Here is a 16,249-nt window from a genome sequence, read left to right as displayed (position 1 = left end):
ATCACCACTTTATTTTTTTAATCCATATGTGAGTTAAATTGTGCGATATAAATCATCCTCTTGCAGCTCCGGATGGAAACAGGAGAGCCCTTTGCCCGCCGCCTGTCGCTGGCTGCTCTCTGTGTCTCTATCCAGAGTGTCTCTTGTAGAAAGGACTGCATTTTTTGGTGACTAACCTTTCAAGAGCCATTTTCTTGAATGTGGACCAGTGTTTATTTTGGCCTCGTCCCCACTATACAGCTTTGGCTTCCCATGCCAGCCCGAGACAAAACTCATAATTTACGAAGCGGAGGAAGGCGCAGATGTTGGTCATAACTTGGTCTGCTTACCCTGTCTCCCCAGAACCACCCACTCCTTTCCTCTGCGCTCTTTCCCTTTCTTTCTCCACCTTCTTTGAAACCAGGGATGCAGTGTTTGTTTAAAAACGCATCGGCTGATGAAATTTTCCACTGCTTGGCATGTTGGAGGAGGGCCGTCAGGAAAGGGCAAGCTGACATACTATTTTGCCTTTCATGCAAACGGTTCACTTATTACCAGCTCCAACCAGGGCTTTTTGGCCAGGTTCCCATACTCCAAGGATTCCGGGCAGAAAGAAAGGGGGAAATCTCTGTCATAATTTTCTGCCGTTATAAATATATGATTTCATTTAATATAAGTGGATTCTTTGACTTGCCCATGGGCTCTGGGTGTCGTATGTATGTATGGGATGTCCGCGGATAAATTATTTGTTTTGATTTTGTTCTAGCGTAAAAAACCTTAGAATCTTTAAATAAGTTTATGTTTAACGTATTTCTTTTTTTTTTTTTTCCTTCCTTGCGGCTGCGTGCACAGGGGAACAACAAAGTAAGTTCTTTGTCCCTTTGCGGCTTCTCCTTCTCTCCAGCTCCCACTTCCCCGCCGCATGTATCTTGGCAAGAGCGTTGCTGTGCACGTTGCAATGACTGTTGTGTGCAGCAGCGCGCTGGTGGTCTAGGGCTTGCACATTCCGGGGGAAATATGCATTGGGACTACCCTAAAGGCTGCTCCGTTTTGACCTTCGGGAAGGGCAGTGTTACGTTCCCCAGGGCTGGCTGTGGGGTGGTTCAGAGAGGTTGATGATATAAGGAAGGAGGTCGACAGAGCAAAGATTATGAAGATTGCATAATAAGGGCTCTTCCACAGAAAGGGCGCAACAATCTCATGGAACTCAGGGCAGCGAAGTTTTGACCCGAAATCAAGGCTCTCTCATTAATGTGCAGTGATAAAAGCCCCAAGCTGAAGTCTTCATGGCAGGACGGCTGGCTGTGCTGGTGGAATTGAACTAGGTCGGTGCTTGGGCTTTGAAGGCGCCTTAAAACGGATGGAGGGGTGGGGTCCACATTTGACTTGGCTTCTGCGCCCTGATGCCTTCCAGCTGGACGGAAGCAGGAGGGTGTGGGGGATGGAGGGTGTGGGGGATGGAGGAGGAGACCGAGTGTGCTGGTGGATTTGTGAAACCGAGCAACACACACCGATGGTGAAAATTTCTTAATGTTGTCACTGTCATTAGAGAAATGAGCATTGTACTCATTTGTACAGTTGCTGGCTTGTTTGCATTTAAATTCAGTTCTCCCAGAAGATTAGAACTACTTCTCACTTGTATAGGAAAGATGGTCTTATGTTTAGCAGGGTGATTTGTTTTTCCTGTTTTCTGTGGAGAACTATTAGTGTTTCATCCTACCAGGTGGCCTACTTAAAATGGGCCTCATTGAATACAATAGGAATTGAAAAGAATCTGTTCTATAAGGGGCTGCCTGCATATTTAAGCCAGCTGGAATTCATCAAAATTGCTGTTCCTAAGCCATACATATAGAATGTAAAACAAATGTGGGAAATCTTGCAGTTTAATCTGATGGAATGTGCTGTTATAGAACATGTTGAAGTCATGGTTGGTATTGAAAATGTGTCATTTTATGAATTTATATCTGGGCAGAACTGCTTGTGACCCAAGTAATAATGTTTAATAAAGTTAAAAATACTACAAGAAAAGTACAAGATAGACATTTGTGATGATGGAGGCAGTGAATTCCGTCCATGTTTTTAAAACGCCAGGTAGTTTATGAAATTAGAGATTTCTTACACAAAGTGAAGGATACTATGTCTACCCTAATACTACCATTATTAGAAAAAAAACATTGGAACGAAATATAAAAACTCATATTTTGGTTCTTACAGCCTATGATGTATTTCAGTTCTTAGGTAGTAAATATGTCTGATCTGGTCGTTTCCATCGAGTCTCTTGTCTAGAATTTCATGGGCTCCATCTCTCGTTTGCTTGTTAAGTACCACGAGCTAATTAGGCGTGCACTGACTGATGCTCCAGGAGCCAGCTGCCGACGTTTTGGGGGGAGTGCTAACCCTTAGACCACTCGAAAAGCATTAATGATTTGCCTCTTTCCTGGTGATTCGCTGATACCTTACAGGGATTTGTTAAAGTCCCAAAGGCAACACTTCTCTGGAGGACTCGTCCATTTATTGTGTCTTACTTGGTCAAGCTCTTCTGGGCGATGTTCGGTTTAATAGAGTTTACCGATTTTCAGATAATTATAATGCAATAGCAATGAAACCCCGCCATTTAAGCTGCTGCTCTTACGGGTACGTCCAGGATGACGTGGAAGACCTTCCGGGGTCTTCGGCTCCTGGAGCCACCCTCAGCTCCGTGAAGACTCTGAGGGGTGCCTTCAGGTGCCAGAGGCTCAGCTGAGGACTGTTAAAGACGTGGGCACTGAGGGGTTGGGTTTTTAATAGAAGAGTGGCTACTTTGGAGGTTCTGGTATTTATTGCCCTTATGCCTTAATTTTTCATTGTTTATGTTATGAATCCTGGAAAACTGCAATGCTAATACTTTTTAAATCCGATCATTATACTGACCATGCACTCTGGCACGAAAGAGCCTCCTGAAATCGCAAACAGCCCATCTGCATGCTATTTTCCGTGCGCTTAGAATTTCAGTATAAATGGAAAACATTGGAACACAAGCTGTGCTGTCTCCAGAGTATAGATCTGGAGTCTTCAAAAGGAGAGAATGAGATTCTTTTTTCCCTCTGATTCTGGAATGCTTGTTCTGAATTGTCCCCAAGGCAACATACCTAACTTGTTGCCTGCCGTGTACGTGAGCCAGCTGTAAAAGGTGACTCATTTTAGACTCACAATGGCTAATTGTTTACTTAGGGAATGGCATTTTATGATTTATGATATTAACCAGACTCTAAAGAGAATGAAGTCCGCTAAATTAATGTTTCTTTAGAGCAGGGTGAATGGATTCATCATCCCACATACATTATATGCAGTGCAAACACACACACACACACGCACACACACGTACATGTGTATTCTGAAGTGTATGGAACAAGTTACTGTTCATTTTTTCAGTAACAACTCAGCTGATCTGCCTCATTGTCCGTTGGGTTATACTTTGGGTTTGGGATCGAATCCTCTAAGCTCCAAGGAAGCAAACTTGCATGATAGACGCACCTTTAGATTTGTATGATGAGAGAGTGATACACCCAGGTTTATATTCCTCTTTGAAAAATTGTATGTATTTTGTTATTTTTCCTTAAAAAGCAAGTTTTCCTTTTCTGCAGAGATCACAGTTGCTTAAAAAAAAAAAAATCCTTCCAGGCCCGTTTCTTATTTTTCCTTTTGAAAATGTTTTTCTGTTGGCATAGTGATACTCTGAATTGCTTAGAGTAGAGTCTGTCTCCTCCTCAGAGGGGTTTCCCTGAACCGTGGATTCCAAGTCCATGTCTGCATGAGGAAGAGAGTCTGGGACTTCATGAGTCACTTTGGGGAATGGGAAAACATATGTACAGTGATGGGTTGGGGGTGTTGTTTTTGCTCTTTTTCTTAATTTGTTGTACAGAAATAGAAGAATGTCGTTTGCTGAACTGAGGCCTTCAGGTCAAAAGTAATCTCCATGTCTCTTGTCCTAGAAAGAAGACATTTAATTTCCTTATTTAATTTGATGCCCTCTCTTGGTAGGCATTTCTAGGAATATAATAGACTTTTAATTTTATTTCTTTGTTAAAGACTTTGGGTTGTTAAATATCTTTGATACTTGGCAAATTAAAGGTAGAGAAATACTTAAAATAATAAGGAATAAAATTCTATAACAAAAACTCTCAAGTTTTTTAATGACGTTGGTACAGAAACATAAATGAAAACTAAAAAAAAAGAGAGAGAAATCCTGTTGAATCCGGAAATGAATGCTTCAAAAAAGTTTTAAGTTATGGGGTAAAACTCTACTTAATCTCTTCTCTTATGAATCTTTTGAAAGAAAGATCTACTCCCCTTTAACTTCAGTCTTCTTAAAGTATAGGATTCTTACATTTTTTCTGGAAGAAGTATTAAGTTGACCACCTCAATTAGAGGAAGGAACATTTGAAAAGGGGAAATAGAACCAAAACATGCTAAAACAATTTTTTTAAAAAAACTAAGTGTTATGTTCTGGTTAAGTTAAATGCAACAATGGAACACATATTGGAGGGCTTTGCTGTTTAAGAAAAGAAAGTAAAATCAGATTTAAACACTTGTTTTTAGATTTTAAAAATACTTTGTCTAGTGATTTCTGAACACATTCAGCAAGACAAGTGGACACGGTTGGCCTCCATTAATGGGAAAAGTAGTTACTTCCTAGAGTATTTATTTTGGGGATCCACTGGATTCCAGAAGTCATTTGCAAAGATAGAGTGTGCCAGATCAAATATCACCAAAATATATCATACTGAAGAATATAGATGTTAAATGCATGATAATTTGTCCTGTCTCTTATGCCAGGCCTTGAACTCCTAAATTCTTGCCTTTGGTTGAAGGTGAGAGACTATAGTTAACCCTGAAAACCCATCACTAAACCTATAAAGAACCAGACAATACAGTGCAATAATGTATATTTCCTTTATAATATTTAAAATATGTGTAAGTGCAAATCAGAACATTCTAAGCAGTTTAGGTATCGTCAGCTCAACTAGGGTTTTTTATTTTCTTTGAATAACGTATAGGCTGAGCCCATCTGATTTGCTTAATTTATGCATAACCCAATAAGACTATCGTTAAAGTGAATAGAAAAGATGAAAACTTACTGGCCTCAAAGTGTTATTTTAGTTCCATATGCATGTAAAAGTGAATGGTCTGTCTCAATCTTCACAACACCAAGAAACCTTTGGTTCTTTTTTGGCAAACCTGTTAAAAGACCATTGCTTAAAGCTTAGCTTTTGAGACTTGTCCCCCACCGAACTTTTATCTTAATCAGCTGGAGCAAAGGGCAGTTCAATTGGAGGTCGAAGACTTTGAAAGTGAGTTGCGATCTATATTGCGTTTCCAAATTTATTAATCTTGCTAGATAGACTCTATAAGAATTGATCTATTGCTGGGACAGCTCACTGTGGGTGGTAGGAGGGGCCTTCTGAAGGGTACATGGGCCTCATGCATATATTTTATTTCCTCTATTGTTTTCAAAATAAGTGACTTCACTCTAGTTGATGAGAATAATTTTGTCTTCGTAGCTTTTTGACATATTCTGAGTATTGTTTTTAAAATTTTACATCCTGTGTAGTTCAAATACCATGTTAATGTATATTAGTTCCACATGTACAAGGTAGTGATTGAGTATGGTGGTTCAACGGTCCCATACATTACCTGGTGCTCATCGCGACAAGTATGCTCCTTAATCCCCATCACCTGTTGGCCTATATCTTTTTTTCCCTTTGTTTGCTGTTTTGTTTCTTAAATTCCTCATGTGAATGAAATCAAATGGTGTTTGTCTCTCTGTAACTGGTTCATTTCACTTAGTCTCTAGTCCATCCGTGTTGTTGCAAATGGCAGGATTTCATTCTTTTTTATGACTGAATAATATTCCCTTGTATGTACACCACATGTATATCCATTCACCTGTTGATGGACACCTGGGCTGCTTCCATAGTTTCACTGTTGTAAGTAATTCTGCAGTAAACATAGGGGTGCATGTTAGTGTTTTTGTATTCTTTGAGTAAATACCCACTAACATGATTACTGGACCGTCGAGTAATTCTGTTTTCGATTTTTTTGAGGAAAATGTCATACTGTCTTGCACAGTTGCTACACCAGTTTGTGTTCCCAACAACTGTGCACGAGGGTTCCTTTTTCTCCTCCTCATCACCACTTGTTTCTTGAATTTTTGATTTTAACCATTCTGACAGGTGTGAGGTGGTATCTCATTACAGTTTTGATTTGCGTTTCCCTGTGACTGAATGGTGTTGAGCATCTTTTTGTGTGTCTTTTGGCCATCTGGATGTCTTCTTTGGAGTTGTGTCTGTTCATGTGTTCTGCCCACGTTTTACTGGTTCATTTTTTTTTTTAATGTGTATTGGGTTGTATAAGTTCTTTATTAATTTGAATACCAACCCTTTATTGGATATGTCATTTGCACATATCTTCTCCCATTTGGTAGACTGTCTTTGGTTTTGTTGGCCATTTCTTTTGATGCACAGAAGCTTTTTATTTTGATGTAGTCCCAGTAGTTTATTTCCGCTTTTGTTTCCCTTGCCTCAGGAGACATATCTAGAAGATGTTGCTATGACCAATGCCAGAAAATTAGTGCCTGTCCTCTCTTCTAGGACTTTCATGCTTTCAGGTCTCACATTTAAGTCTTTCATCCATTTTGAGTGGTGTAAGAAAGGGTCCAGTTTCATTCTTCTGCTTGTAGCTGTCCAGGTTTCCCAACACCATTTGTTGAGGAGACTGTCTTTTGCCCCTTGCGTATTCTTGCCTCCTTTATCGAAGATTAATTGCCCATATAATTGGGGGTTTATTTCTAGGCTTTCCGTTCTTCTCTGTTGGTCTATGTGTCTGTTTTTGTGTCAGTACCCTACTGCTTAGATTACTGTGGCTTTGCAATATAATTTGAAGTCTGAAATTACGATACCGGTTTTGTATTTCTTTTTCCAGATTGCTTTGGCTATTGCAGGTCTTTTGTGGTTCTATAGAGATTTTAGTATTGTCTGGTCTAGTTCTGTGAAAAAAAAATTGTTATTTTGATAGGGATGACATTAAATGTGTAAATTGCTTTGGGCAGTATAGACACTTCAACGTAGTTGTTCTTCCAGGCTATGAGTCTGGACTATCTTTCCATTTTTTTGTGTCATCTTCAATTTCTTTTATCAATGTCTATAGTTTTCGGAGTATAGGTCTTTCACCTTTTGATTAAATTTACTCCTAAGTATTTTAGTATTTTAGATGCAGTTGTAAACTGGCTTTTTAAAAATTTCCCTTCCACTGCTTCACTATTAGTGTCTAGAAATAGAAGAGATACCTACATTGATTTTGTATGCTGCAACCATACTGAATTCATTTACACATCCCAGTAGTTTTTTGGTAGGATCTCTAAGGTTTTCTCATACTTATGATACTATCATATCATCTGCAAACAGTGGAAGTTTTATTTCTTCCCTACCAGTTTGGATGTTTGTTCGTTTGTTTTTAATTTTTTATTTTTTATAAACATATAATGTATTATTAGCCCCAGGGGTACAGGTCTGTGAATCACCAGGTTTACACACTTCACAGCACTCACCATAGCACATACCCTCCCCCAGTGTCCATAACCCAGACACCCTCTCCATGCCCCCCGCCCCCCAGCAACCCTCACTTTGCTTTGTGAGATTAAGAGTCTCTTAAGATTTGTCTCCCTCCCGATCCCATCTTGTTTCATTTATTCCTTTCCTACCCTCCAAACTCCCCATGTTGCCTGTCAAATTCCTCATATCAGGGAGATCATATAATTGTCTTTCACCGATTGACTTATTTCGCTAAGCATAATACCCTCTAGTTCCGTCCACGTCATCGCAAATGGCAAGATTTCATTTCTTTTGATGGCTGCATAGTATTCCATTGTATATATATACCACGTCTTCTTTATCCATTCATCTGTTGATGGACACCTAGGCTCTTTCCATAGTTTCAATTTGGATGTTTTTTATTTCTTTCTGTTGTCTGATTGCTATGGCCAAGAGTTCCAGTAATATTTTGAATAAAACTGATGAGAGTAAACATTCTTGTCTTGTTCCTGACATTAGGGGAAAAACTCTGTTTTTCTTCAGTAAGTATGATGTTATCTATGGGTTTTTCATATATGGCCTTTACTGAGATATATTCCTTCTAAACCTACTTTGTTGAGGGTTCTATCATGAATGGATGTTGTACTTTGTCAAATACTTTTTCTGTGTCTATTGAAATGATCATATTAATTTTATCTTTTCTTATTGGTGTAACATATTGATTGATTTATAAATATTGAACCACCCTTGCATCCCAGGAATAAATCCCACTTGAGCCTGGTGAATGATTTTTTTTTTTTTTTAAAGATTTTGTTTATTTGACGGAGAGAGACACAGTGAGAGAGGGAACACAAGCAGGGGGAGTGGGAAAGGGAAAAGCAAGCTTCCTTCAGAGCAGGGAGCCCAATGCAAGGCTTGATCCCAAGATCCTGGTGTGGGGCTCCATCCCAGGCTGGTGAATGATTTTTTAAAATGTCTTGTTGGATTTGGTTCACCAATATTTTGTTGAGGACTTTTGCATCTGTATTCATCAGGGATATTGGCCTATAGTTCTCTTTTTAGTGTAGTGTGTTTATCTGGTTTTGGTACCAGGGTAATGCTGGCCTCATAAAGTGAATTTGGAAGTTTTCCTTCCTCTTCTATTTTTTGGAAAAGTTTGAGAAGGAATAGGTATTAACTCTTCTTTAAATGTTTGTCATAATTTACCTGTGAAGCCTTCTGGTCCTGGATTTTTGTTTGTTGGCAGTTTTTTTATTTACTGATTCACTCTCACTGTTGGTAATTGGTCTGTTCAAATTTTCTGTTTCTTCCTGCTTCGGTTTTGACAGTTTATATGTTTCTAGGAATTTATCCATTTCTTCTAGGTTGACCAATTTGTTGGCATATAATTTTTCATGATACTCTCTTACAATCCTTTGTATTTCTGTGGTATTGGTTATTTTCCCTCTTTCTTTTGTGAAATGAAACTCTCTTATTTTGATGAGTCTGGCTAGAAGTTTATCAATTTTACTGATCTTTTCGAAGAATCACCTCCTGGTTTCATTGGTCTGGTCTATCATTTTCTTAGTTTCAATATCATTTATTTCTGCTCTAATCTTTAGTATTTCCTTCCTTCTGCTGGTTTGGGGTTATGTTTGTTTGTTTTCTCGCTCCTTAAGTGTACGTTTAGGTAGTGTATGTGAGACTTTTCTTGCTTCTTAAGATAGGCCTGTATTGTATAAACTTCCTCTTAAAACTGCTTTTGCTGCATCCCAGAGAATTTGTACCATTGTGTTTTCATTTTCATTTTCCTTGAGGTAATTTAAAAAACAAAAACTTTTTAAGTACTCTCTACACCTAACCTGGGCTCAAACTTACAACTCTAAGGTGAAGAATTAGATGCTCTGTGGACTGAGCTAGGCAGGCAGCCCTCATGTAATTTTCTATTTCTTCTTTGGTCTCTTGGTTGACCCATTCATTATTTAGTAGCATGTTGACCCTCCACGTTATTTGTGCTCTCTCCAGACTTTTTTCTTGTGGTTGATTTCTAGTTTCATAGCTCTGTGGTCAGAAAAGATGTATGGTATGACGTCAACCTTTTTGAATTTGTTGTTTTTTTGGTAGCCTTATATGTGATCTGTTCTGGAGAAGTTCTCTGTGCACTTCAAAAGAATGTGTATTCTGCTCTTTTAGGATTGAATGTTGTGAATGTATCTGTTAAATCCTTCTGATCTAGGGTGTCATTCAAAATCTCTATTTCTGGGGCACCTGGGTGGCTCAGTGGATTAAAGCCTCTGCCTTAGGCTCAGGTTGTGATCCCAGGGTCCTGGGATCAAGCCCCGCATCAGGCCCTCTGCTCGGCGGGGATCCTGCTTCCTCCTCTCTCTCTGCCTGCCTCTCTGCCTACTTGTGATCTCTGTCAAATAAATAAAATCTTTATTAAAAAGAAAAAAAACCAAACTGTTTCCTTGTTGATACTCTATTTGGATGAATCTGTCCATGGACGTAAGTGGGGTGTCAAAGTCCTCTACAGTTATTGTATCACTGTCAGTTAGTACCTTTATGCCTGATACGTATTTTTATGTATTTGAGTTTTATGTCATGTTGGGTGCATAAATATTTACAGTTGTTATAACTTCTTGTTGGACTGTCCCTTTTGTTACATACTAACCTTGCCTCTTGTTACCGTCTTTGTTTTGAAGTCTGTTTGGTTTGGTAGAAGTATTGCTATCCCAGTTTCCTTCTCACATCCATTCGCATGACAGGTGTTTCTCCATCCACTCACTTTCAGTCTACATGTGTCTTTAGGTCTTAAGTTAGTTTCTTGCACGCAAAAAATTATTTTTTTAATCCAGCCTGTCACCCTGTGTTTTCATTGGAGTGTTTAGTTCATTTACATTCTAAGTAGTTATTGATAAGTATGTATTTATTGCTATTTTGTAACTTGTTTTGAGGGCGTTTTTTAGTTGTCTGATCCTTTCTTGTTCTCTTTCACAGTTTGCTTACTTTCTTTAATGTTATACTTGGATTCTTTTCTCTCTTTTTTTGCACATCTATTCCTGGTGTTTGATTTGTGGTTACCAGTAGGTTTGTATATAACATCTGCATATAGAGTCTCTACTAAGTTGGTGGTCACTGAAGTTTGAGCTCATTCTTTACTCCTCTCCCTGCCACAGTTTTGGTACGTGATGTCATACTTTACATCCTTTTATTGTGAGTCCCTTGACTGGTTTTTACAGATATACTCATTTTCACTGCTTTTCTGCTTCCAATGTTTTTTTATTCTTATGGTCTTTCCTTTCCACTCAGAGAGTCCTCGTCAAACAGTTCTTACAGGCTGGTTTAGTGGTCATGAACTCCTTTAGCTCTTGTTTGTCTGGAAATTCTTTCTCTCTCCTTCTAGTCTGAATAATAGATTTGTTGGATAGAGTATTCCTGGCTGCAGATTTTCCCTTTCAGCACTTTGAAAAGTCTGCTGATAGCCTTACGGAGTTTCCGTCTTTTCTCCTGCTTCTTTTAAAACTCTCTCTGTCTCAATTCTTTTGACCATTTTAATTACTATGTGTCCCCACCTCGTTCCTCCCTTTCTATGCTCTTTGATGTGGCTTCTCTCTACCTTTAGTTGTGGAGTGCGCTCTGCCAGTCTTCAGGTCATTTTCCGGGTTAATTACACTGCTGTGAGTGTCTCTAGTTGAGCAAGGTGAGCTTAGGGTCCTCTGACTCTGCCATCTCAGCCCTTCTCAATAGCTTCTCTCACAGTATTTTACCCATCTTTTTATATGCTGGTATTTTTGAATGGAATTGGTTTGAATGGAAAATTTTTTAAAGATTTTGTTTATTTACTTATTTGATAGAAAGCAAGCAAGCACAAGCCTGGAAATGGGAGAGGGAAAAGCAGGTTCCCCACTGAGCAGAGAGCCCAGCCCGATGTGGGGCTCAATCCCATGATCCCACGATCATGACCTGAGCCAAAGGCAGGTGCTCAATGGAGTGAGCCACCCAGGTGCCCCAAAAGGAAAATTTTTATACCTCTCTTTTGAAAACATGTTATGGTCAAGTATGATTTTAGAAATTCTAATGTGATAAGTTTGGGTTTGAAATTTAAAAGCCTACAGAAGCATTTTTATCAAAAAGTATAAATTAATTTTTTATTAATTTATCTTTATGTGATTATCATACTATAGAGTGAAATACCAGAATCATTAGAGTTGTAAGAGTTTAAAATTTTGGCAGATCAACTGGACAAAAACTAAAATGAGAAAGAATGTGATTATTGTAAAAAATAAGGTGGATTCAAAAGATATGTGTGTGTTTATTTTTTAAATATATAAATCTGATAAGCTACAAAAGCTATAGAAAACTAGATATACATAGCAAACTTTAAGTATAAGAGCTGATCTATTCTGAAAAAGAAAATATACTCCAAAATGGATCCAAATAGAAATCAATACTTTATAGACTATTTGGGCTATAACAACAATGAAACACTAAAGAGGGTGTCTGGGTGGCTCAGTCAGTTAAGTGTTTGTCTTTGGCTCAGGTCATGATCCCAGGGTCCTGGAATGGGGCCCTCCACCAGGCTCCCTGCTCTGCAGAGAGTCTGCTTCTCCCTCTTCCCCTCCTCCCACTCCTTTTCTCGATCTCTTTCTCTTTCTCTCTGTCTCTCAAAATAAATAAAATCTTTAAAAGAAAACACTAAGCAGGAAACATTGTAAGATAGAGCCAATGCTATACACAGAGAAAACTAATAATTTTAAATTTATTTTTAATGGAAGTAAATACATTTAAATGGTTGGAAAGTGAGCAACAAAAAAAAACTAAAGAAAAATTACTAAAGATTAATGACTTGGAAAATAATGAAAGAAAAATATGAGAGCTTAAGTTACATACAAATTTAAAGCTTTTGTATAGTACAGAAGACAGTAAACAGTTAAAAGGCAAATGACAAAGTAGTAAGATATTGGAGCATGTATGACATTCAAGGGATTAAATATCCTCAAAATAGAAATGTTTCTATTTGATCCATTTAAAACAGAACAAAAACCTATTAGAAAAAACAGAAAGCTGATCAAATCTATAGACATTCATTTAATACCATACAGGGGGGAAAAAAAGGATTGCTCTAAAGTCTAGTTTCGTGAGCAACCAAGAATTGTGAATTAAAATAGCCAGCTATACATTGTTTTTGACCTTTCAAATTATGAGAAACATGAAAGAATGGTCATGATGTGGAACAGTGAGGCAGCTGTCCTTCTCGTACGTATACAAGATGCCACACAGTGTAGATGTGGGCCCCCCGGAAGGCGGCTAGTTGGTGTGATGTATCAAATGCTTTGGTTATATGCCAACGTATTGGCCAGGCAATTTTACCCTTAAACATTTACTTTTATCAAATAATTCAGTAATTGTGCAAAGGTATTTGTTCAGAAATGACTTTGAAACATTGTTCACAGTTATCAGTGTTTAAAAGCAACATCAATATCTATCATGGATAATTGGTTTAATAGAGTATGGTAGGTACATCAACGAAATGCTTTGAAGCAAATTTAAAAAAAATGTTAAGTATATGTTGACTGTGGGGCGCCTGGGTGGCTCAGTGGGTTAAAACCTCTGCCTTCGGCTCAGGTCATGATCCCAGGGTCCTGGGATTGAGCCCAAATCGGGATCTCTGCTCAGCAGGGAGCGCACTTCCCTTCCTCTCTCTCTGTCTGCCGCTCTGCCTACTTGTGATCTCTGTCTGTCAAATGTCAAATAAATAATAAATAAAATCTTTAAAAAAAAAAAAGTATATGTTGACTGCAATGGGGGTTTTCATAATAAATTAGCTGGAAAAAACCCATCATGGATAACATAATTCCATTTTTGCTTTAAAAGTTTTATACAGGATGATATCTATATTTATATATTTGCACCTAGAAATCCTGAGAAGATATACACCAAAATATTAATCGTATGGGCAATTTTAAATTTTGTTCCTGTATCATTTTCTCACATTCCTTGATTTGATAACTGTCTTTTGCGCAGTTTTCAAAAACAGGTTTTAAACACAACTTAGACCACTGTAACACTGTATGTCAACTATATTTCAGTAATAAAATTTTTTAATGAAAAAGAGAAAGATATTTAAGTGGAAGACAGTGAGAAGAAAGAAATATAAAATGCCAAAAATAATATTCAGAAGGAAAAATATAGAACATAAATAGATTAAACTTTATAAGAAAGTTAAAGATAATAATATAAGTAGTGGAAATTAAGATCTAAGACTCTACAAATGTGGTGTAATTGTGTAATCCTGCTATTACTATTATTACATTTGTAACGAATATGTAGGTTTTTTTTTACTTTATTTCCCTTTACTGTGGATGTGCAAATATGTTATTTTTTTCCCACTGAATTACATATTGTTGAAGGATCGTATTATGAGACTGACGCTTACATTCCCTCATTACCTGGGGCTTTCAATAGTGCCTTTGTTTCACAGCTCGAATTCCATGGCACCCCGTCTCCCTGCATTCCTGGACCAGCCCCTCCTCCTTAAATTCCAGGTTTGTACCTATCAGCACCATTGCTCACTACGATGATGCTGTGCAAATGTACAAACACACACACACACACATTTTTGTGTTTATATAAATATACATGTAAAATATATATAAATATATACTATAGACACACATATATATTTTTTTCTGAGGATTATCAGGGAACCATTTCATGGCTTAATTTCTGGCCCTGTATCTTCTATTTTAAGAATCTAATTGAGGTTTAAAGATGATAACAGATAATATGAAGCAAATGAATTCTTCAAAATTTAAATCCAAAAGTTGATTCATTTGCCTTGAATTCATTCATGTATGCAACAAAATGTATAATCTGAAAACTGAAAAAGCAGGATAACAGTTGAAGTCTTGAGTTCATAATTAGAGCCTCTACTAAGAAATGCTCCTCTTAAGGAGGGAAAGAAAACCAAAAACCTCTTTTTGGTTTCAGAGTCACGATGGCTATTAAACAGTATTAGCTGTGTGTTTGCTAGGTACTCTCCAAGACACTCCTGTTTGAGCAACAACTACACAGAGTACGGCGCCTGGGTGGGCCAGTCATTAAGCGTCTGACTTCGGCTCAGGTCATGATCCCAGGGTCTTGGGATCAAGCCCTGCATTGGGCTCCCTACTCGGTGGGAAGCCTGCTTCTCCCTCTCCCACTCCCCCTGCTTGTGTTCCCTCTCTCACTGTGTCTCTCTCTGTTCAATAAATTAAAAAAAAAAAAAAAAGAACTAAACAGATTAAGGCTAGTGACGATTAAAACCAGTGACTTAAATCTAAAGATGTAAAAAAGGAAAGCTAAAATTGAAGTGACATTTACAACATATAGGACAGGCAGAGTTAATACTTTATTTGCTAAAGTTTAAAGAGTTCTTACAAACCAATAAGAAGAGACAGTAATAAAAACAACAAATGGGTGTGGATTTGTAGGGAAGGTCAACAGCCTGCTGGGGCAGTTCAGAGGAGAGATGATGGCTTGGGTTAGGGTCAAGCCGTGGAGATACTGAGAAGTGGTTGGATTTGGGATATACTTTGGTGGTAAAGCCAGTCTTTTAAGATTTACTGACGGGTTAGACATGGAAAGTGAGAGAATGAGTAAAATTTAAAAAAAAAAAGATTTTTAAGTCTTATAAAACAGGTACATGTTAGTGCATTTAAAAAGATGAGTGGTATGGGGAAAGAGAAAAATGGGACGAGTCGTATTGTTTTGACCACGCTAAATTTGGGGTGCGTCAGACACATCAGTGTTGAGTCAGGATAGGCTGAGTTCTACTCCTGCAATAAACAGCTCTCCGAACCTGGTGGCTTCCTCCTATGAGATTTACTTCTCGATCGTGCCATATGGCCACTTCAACTTGCCGGGGTCTCTGCCTCTCTTTACTCTCAAGACTCAGGCTGATCGGAGTATTGCCGATCCGCACGGCACGGGAAGATGAGTGGAGAGTCACAGACTGTGACCGTCAATGCTTCTGTCTGAATGTGATGTATCATTTCCGTACCCTTCTTATTATCCAAAGTGAACCACGTGGCCACACCAACTCCCGAATGGGCAGGGAGGTACCATATTATCAAGTCCTTGGAAGAAAACCCGATATTTGAATGACTCTCAGCATCCAAGCAGAAATGCCTTCTAGACACTTAAATGTGTAAATCGGAGTGGAGAGGAGAGGGCTTCAGGCAGAGATGAGATATTGTGAGATATTTAAGATTTTGCAGCTAGGGATAAAGTGTAGAAACTAAAGAGAAGAGAGCTGAGGACAGAATTCTCTCTCCTTTGCAAATACAGTAGAAGAGGAGAAACCAGCTAAGGAGACATGGAAAGAAGATCCGTGGAAGATGCGTGCTCAGGCGTGCACATCCCCGTGTTTCTGTGTGTGCTTCTATGCATGGAGAGAAAGGTGTAGGAGCTGGGCTTGAAGAAAAGCTAGGGGTATTTGTAACTTTTTTAGATACCCATGTACTAACTGATTTATTAATGTACTCCTATATTGCTTTCATAAACTCAGAAGTTCAGTAAGATAAGGAAACTCTATACAAAAAACCATGTGTTGAATTGGGTGGGGGGAGGAACAGTAACATTTAAGTAGGCTGGACAAGTGGGCGTGGGGCACTCTACAGGCAGCGAGAAGGCCATCTGAATGTATGCCTGAACTCAGCTGGTAAATGACAATTGTTACTTAG

General features: G+C 38.4%; 1 protein-coding gene across 6 annotated transcripts in view; it reads left to right on the top strand.

Annotated features, from left to right (window-relative positions):
* Positions 1-16,249, top strand: part of DNM3 (dynamin 3) — a 535,138-nt gene that overhangs the window by 441,006 nt on the left and 77,883 nt on the right. For 4 of the 6 annotated variants that reach the window (XM_045982937.1, XM_045982935.1, XM_045982933.1 and 1 more), the window contains one exon: positions 832-843. The exons of the other annotated variants lie outside the window; for them this stretch is intronic. In XM_045982937.1, the coding sequence (XP_045838893.1) occupies positions 832-843 (12 nt within the window). The remainder of the gene's footprint in view (positions 1-831; positions 844-16,249) is intronic. 6 annotated transcript variants of the gene reach the window in all.

Source organism: Meles meles, chromosome 17, assembly GCF_922984935.1.
Source record: "Meles meles chromosome 17, mMelMel3.1 paternal haplotype, whole genome shotgun sequence".
Taxonomy (NCBI): Eukaryota; Metazoa; Chordata; class Mammalia; order Carnivora; family Mustelidae; genus Meles; species Meles meles.
The sequence above is the reverse complement of the archived record's forward strand: the minus strand, read 5'-3'. Positions and strand labels throughout refer to the sequence as shown.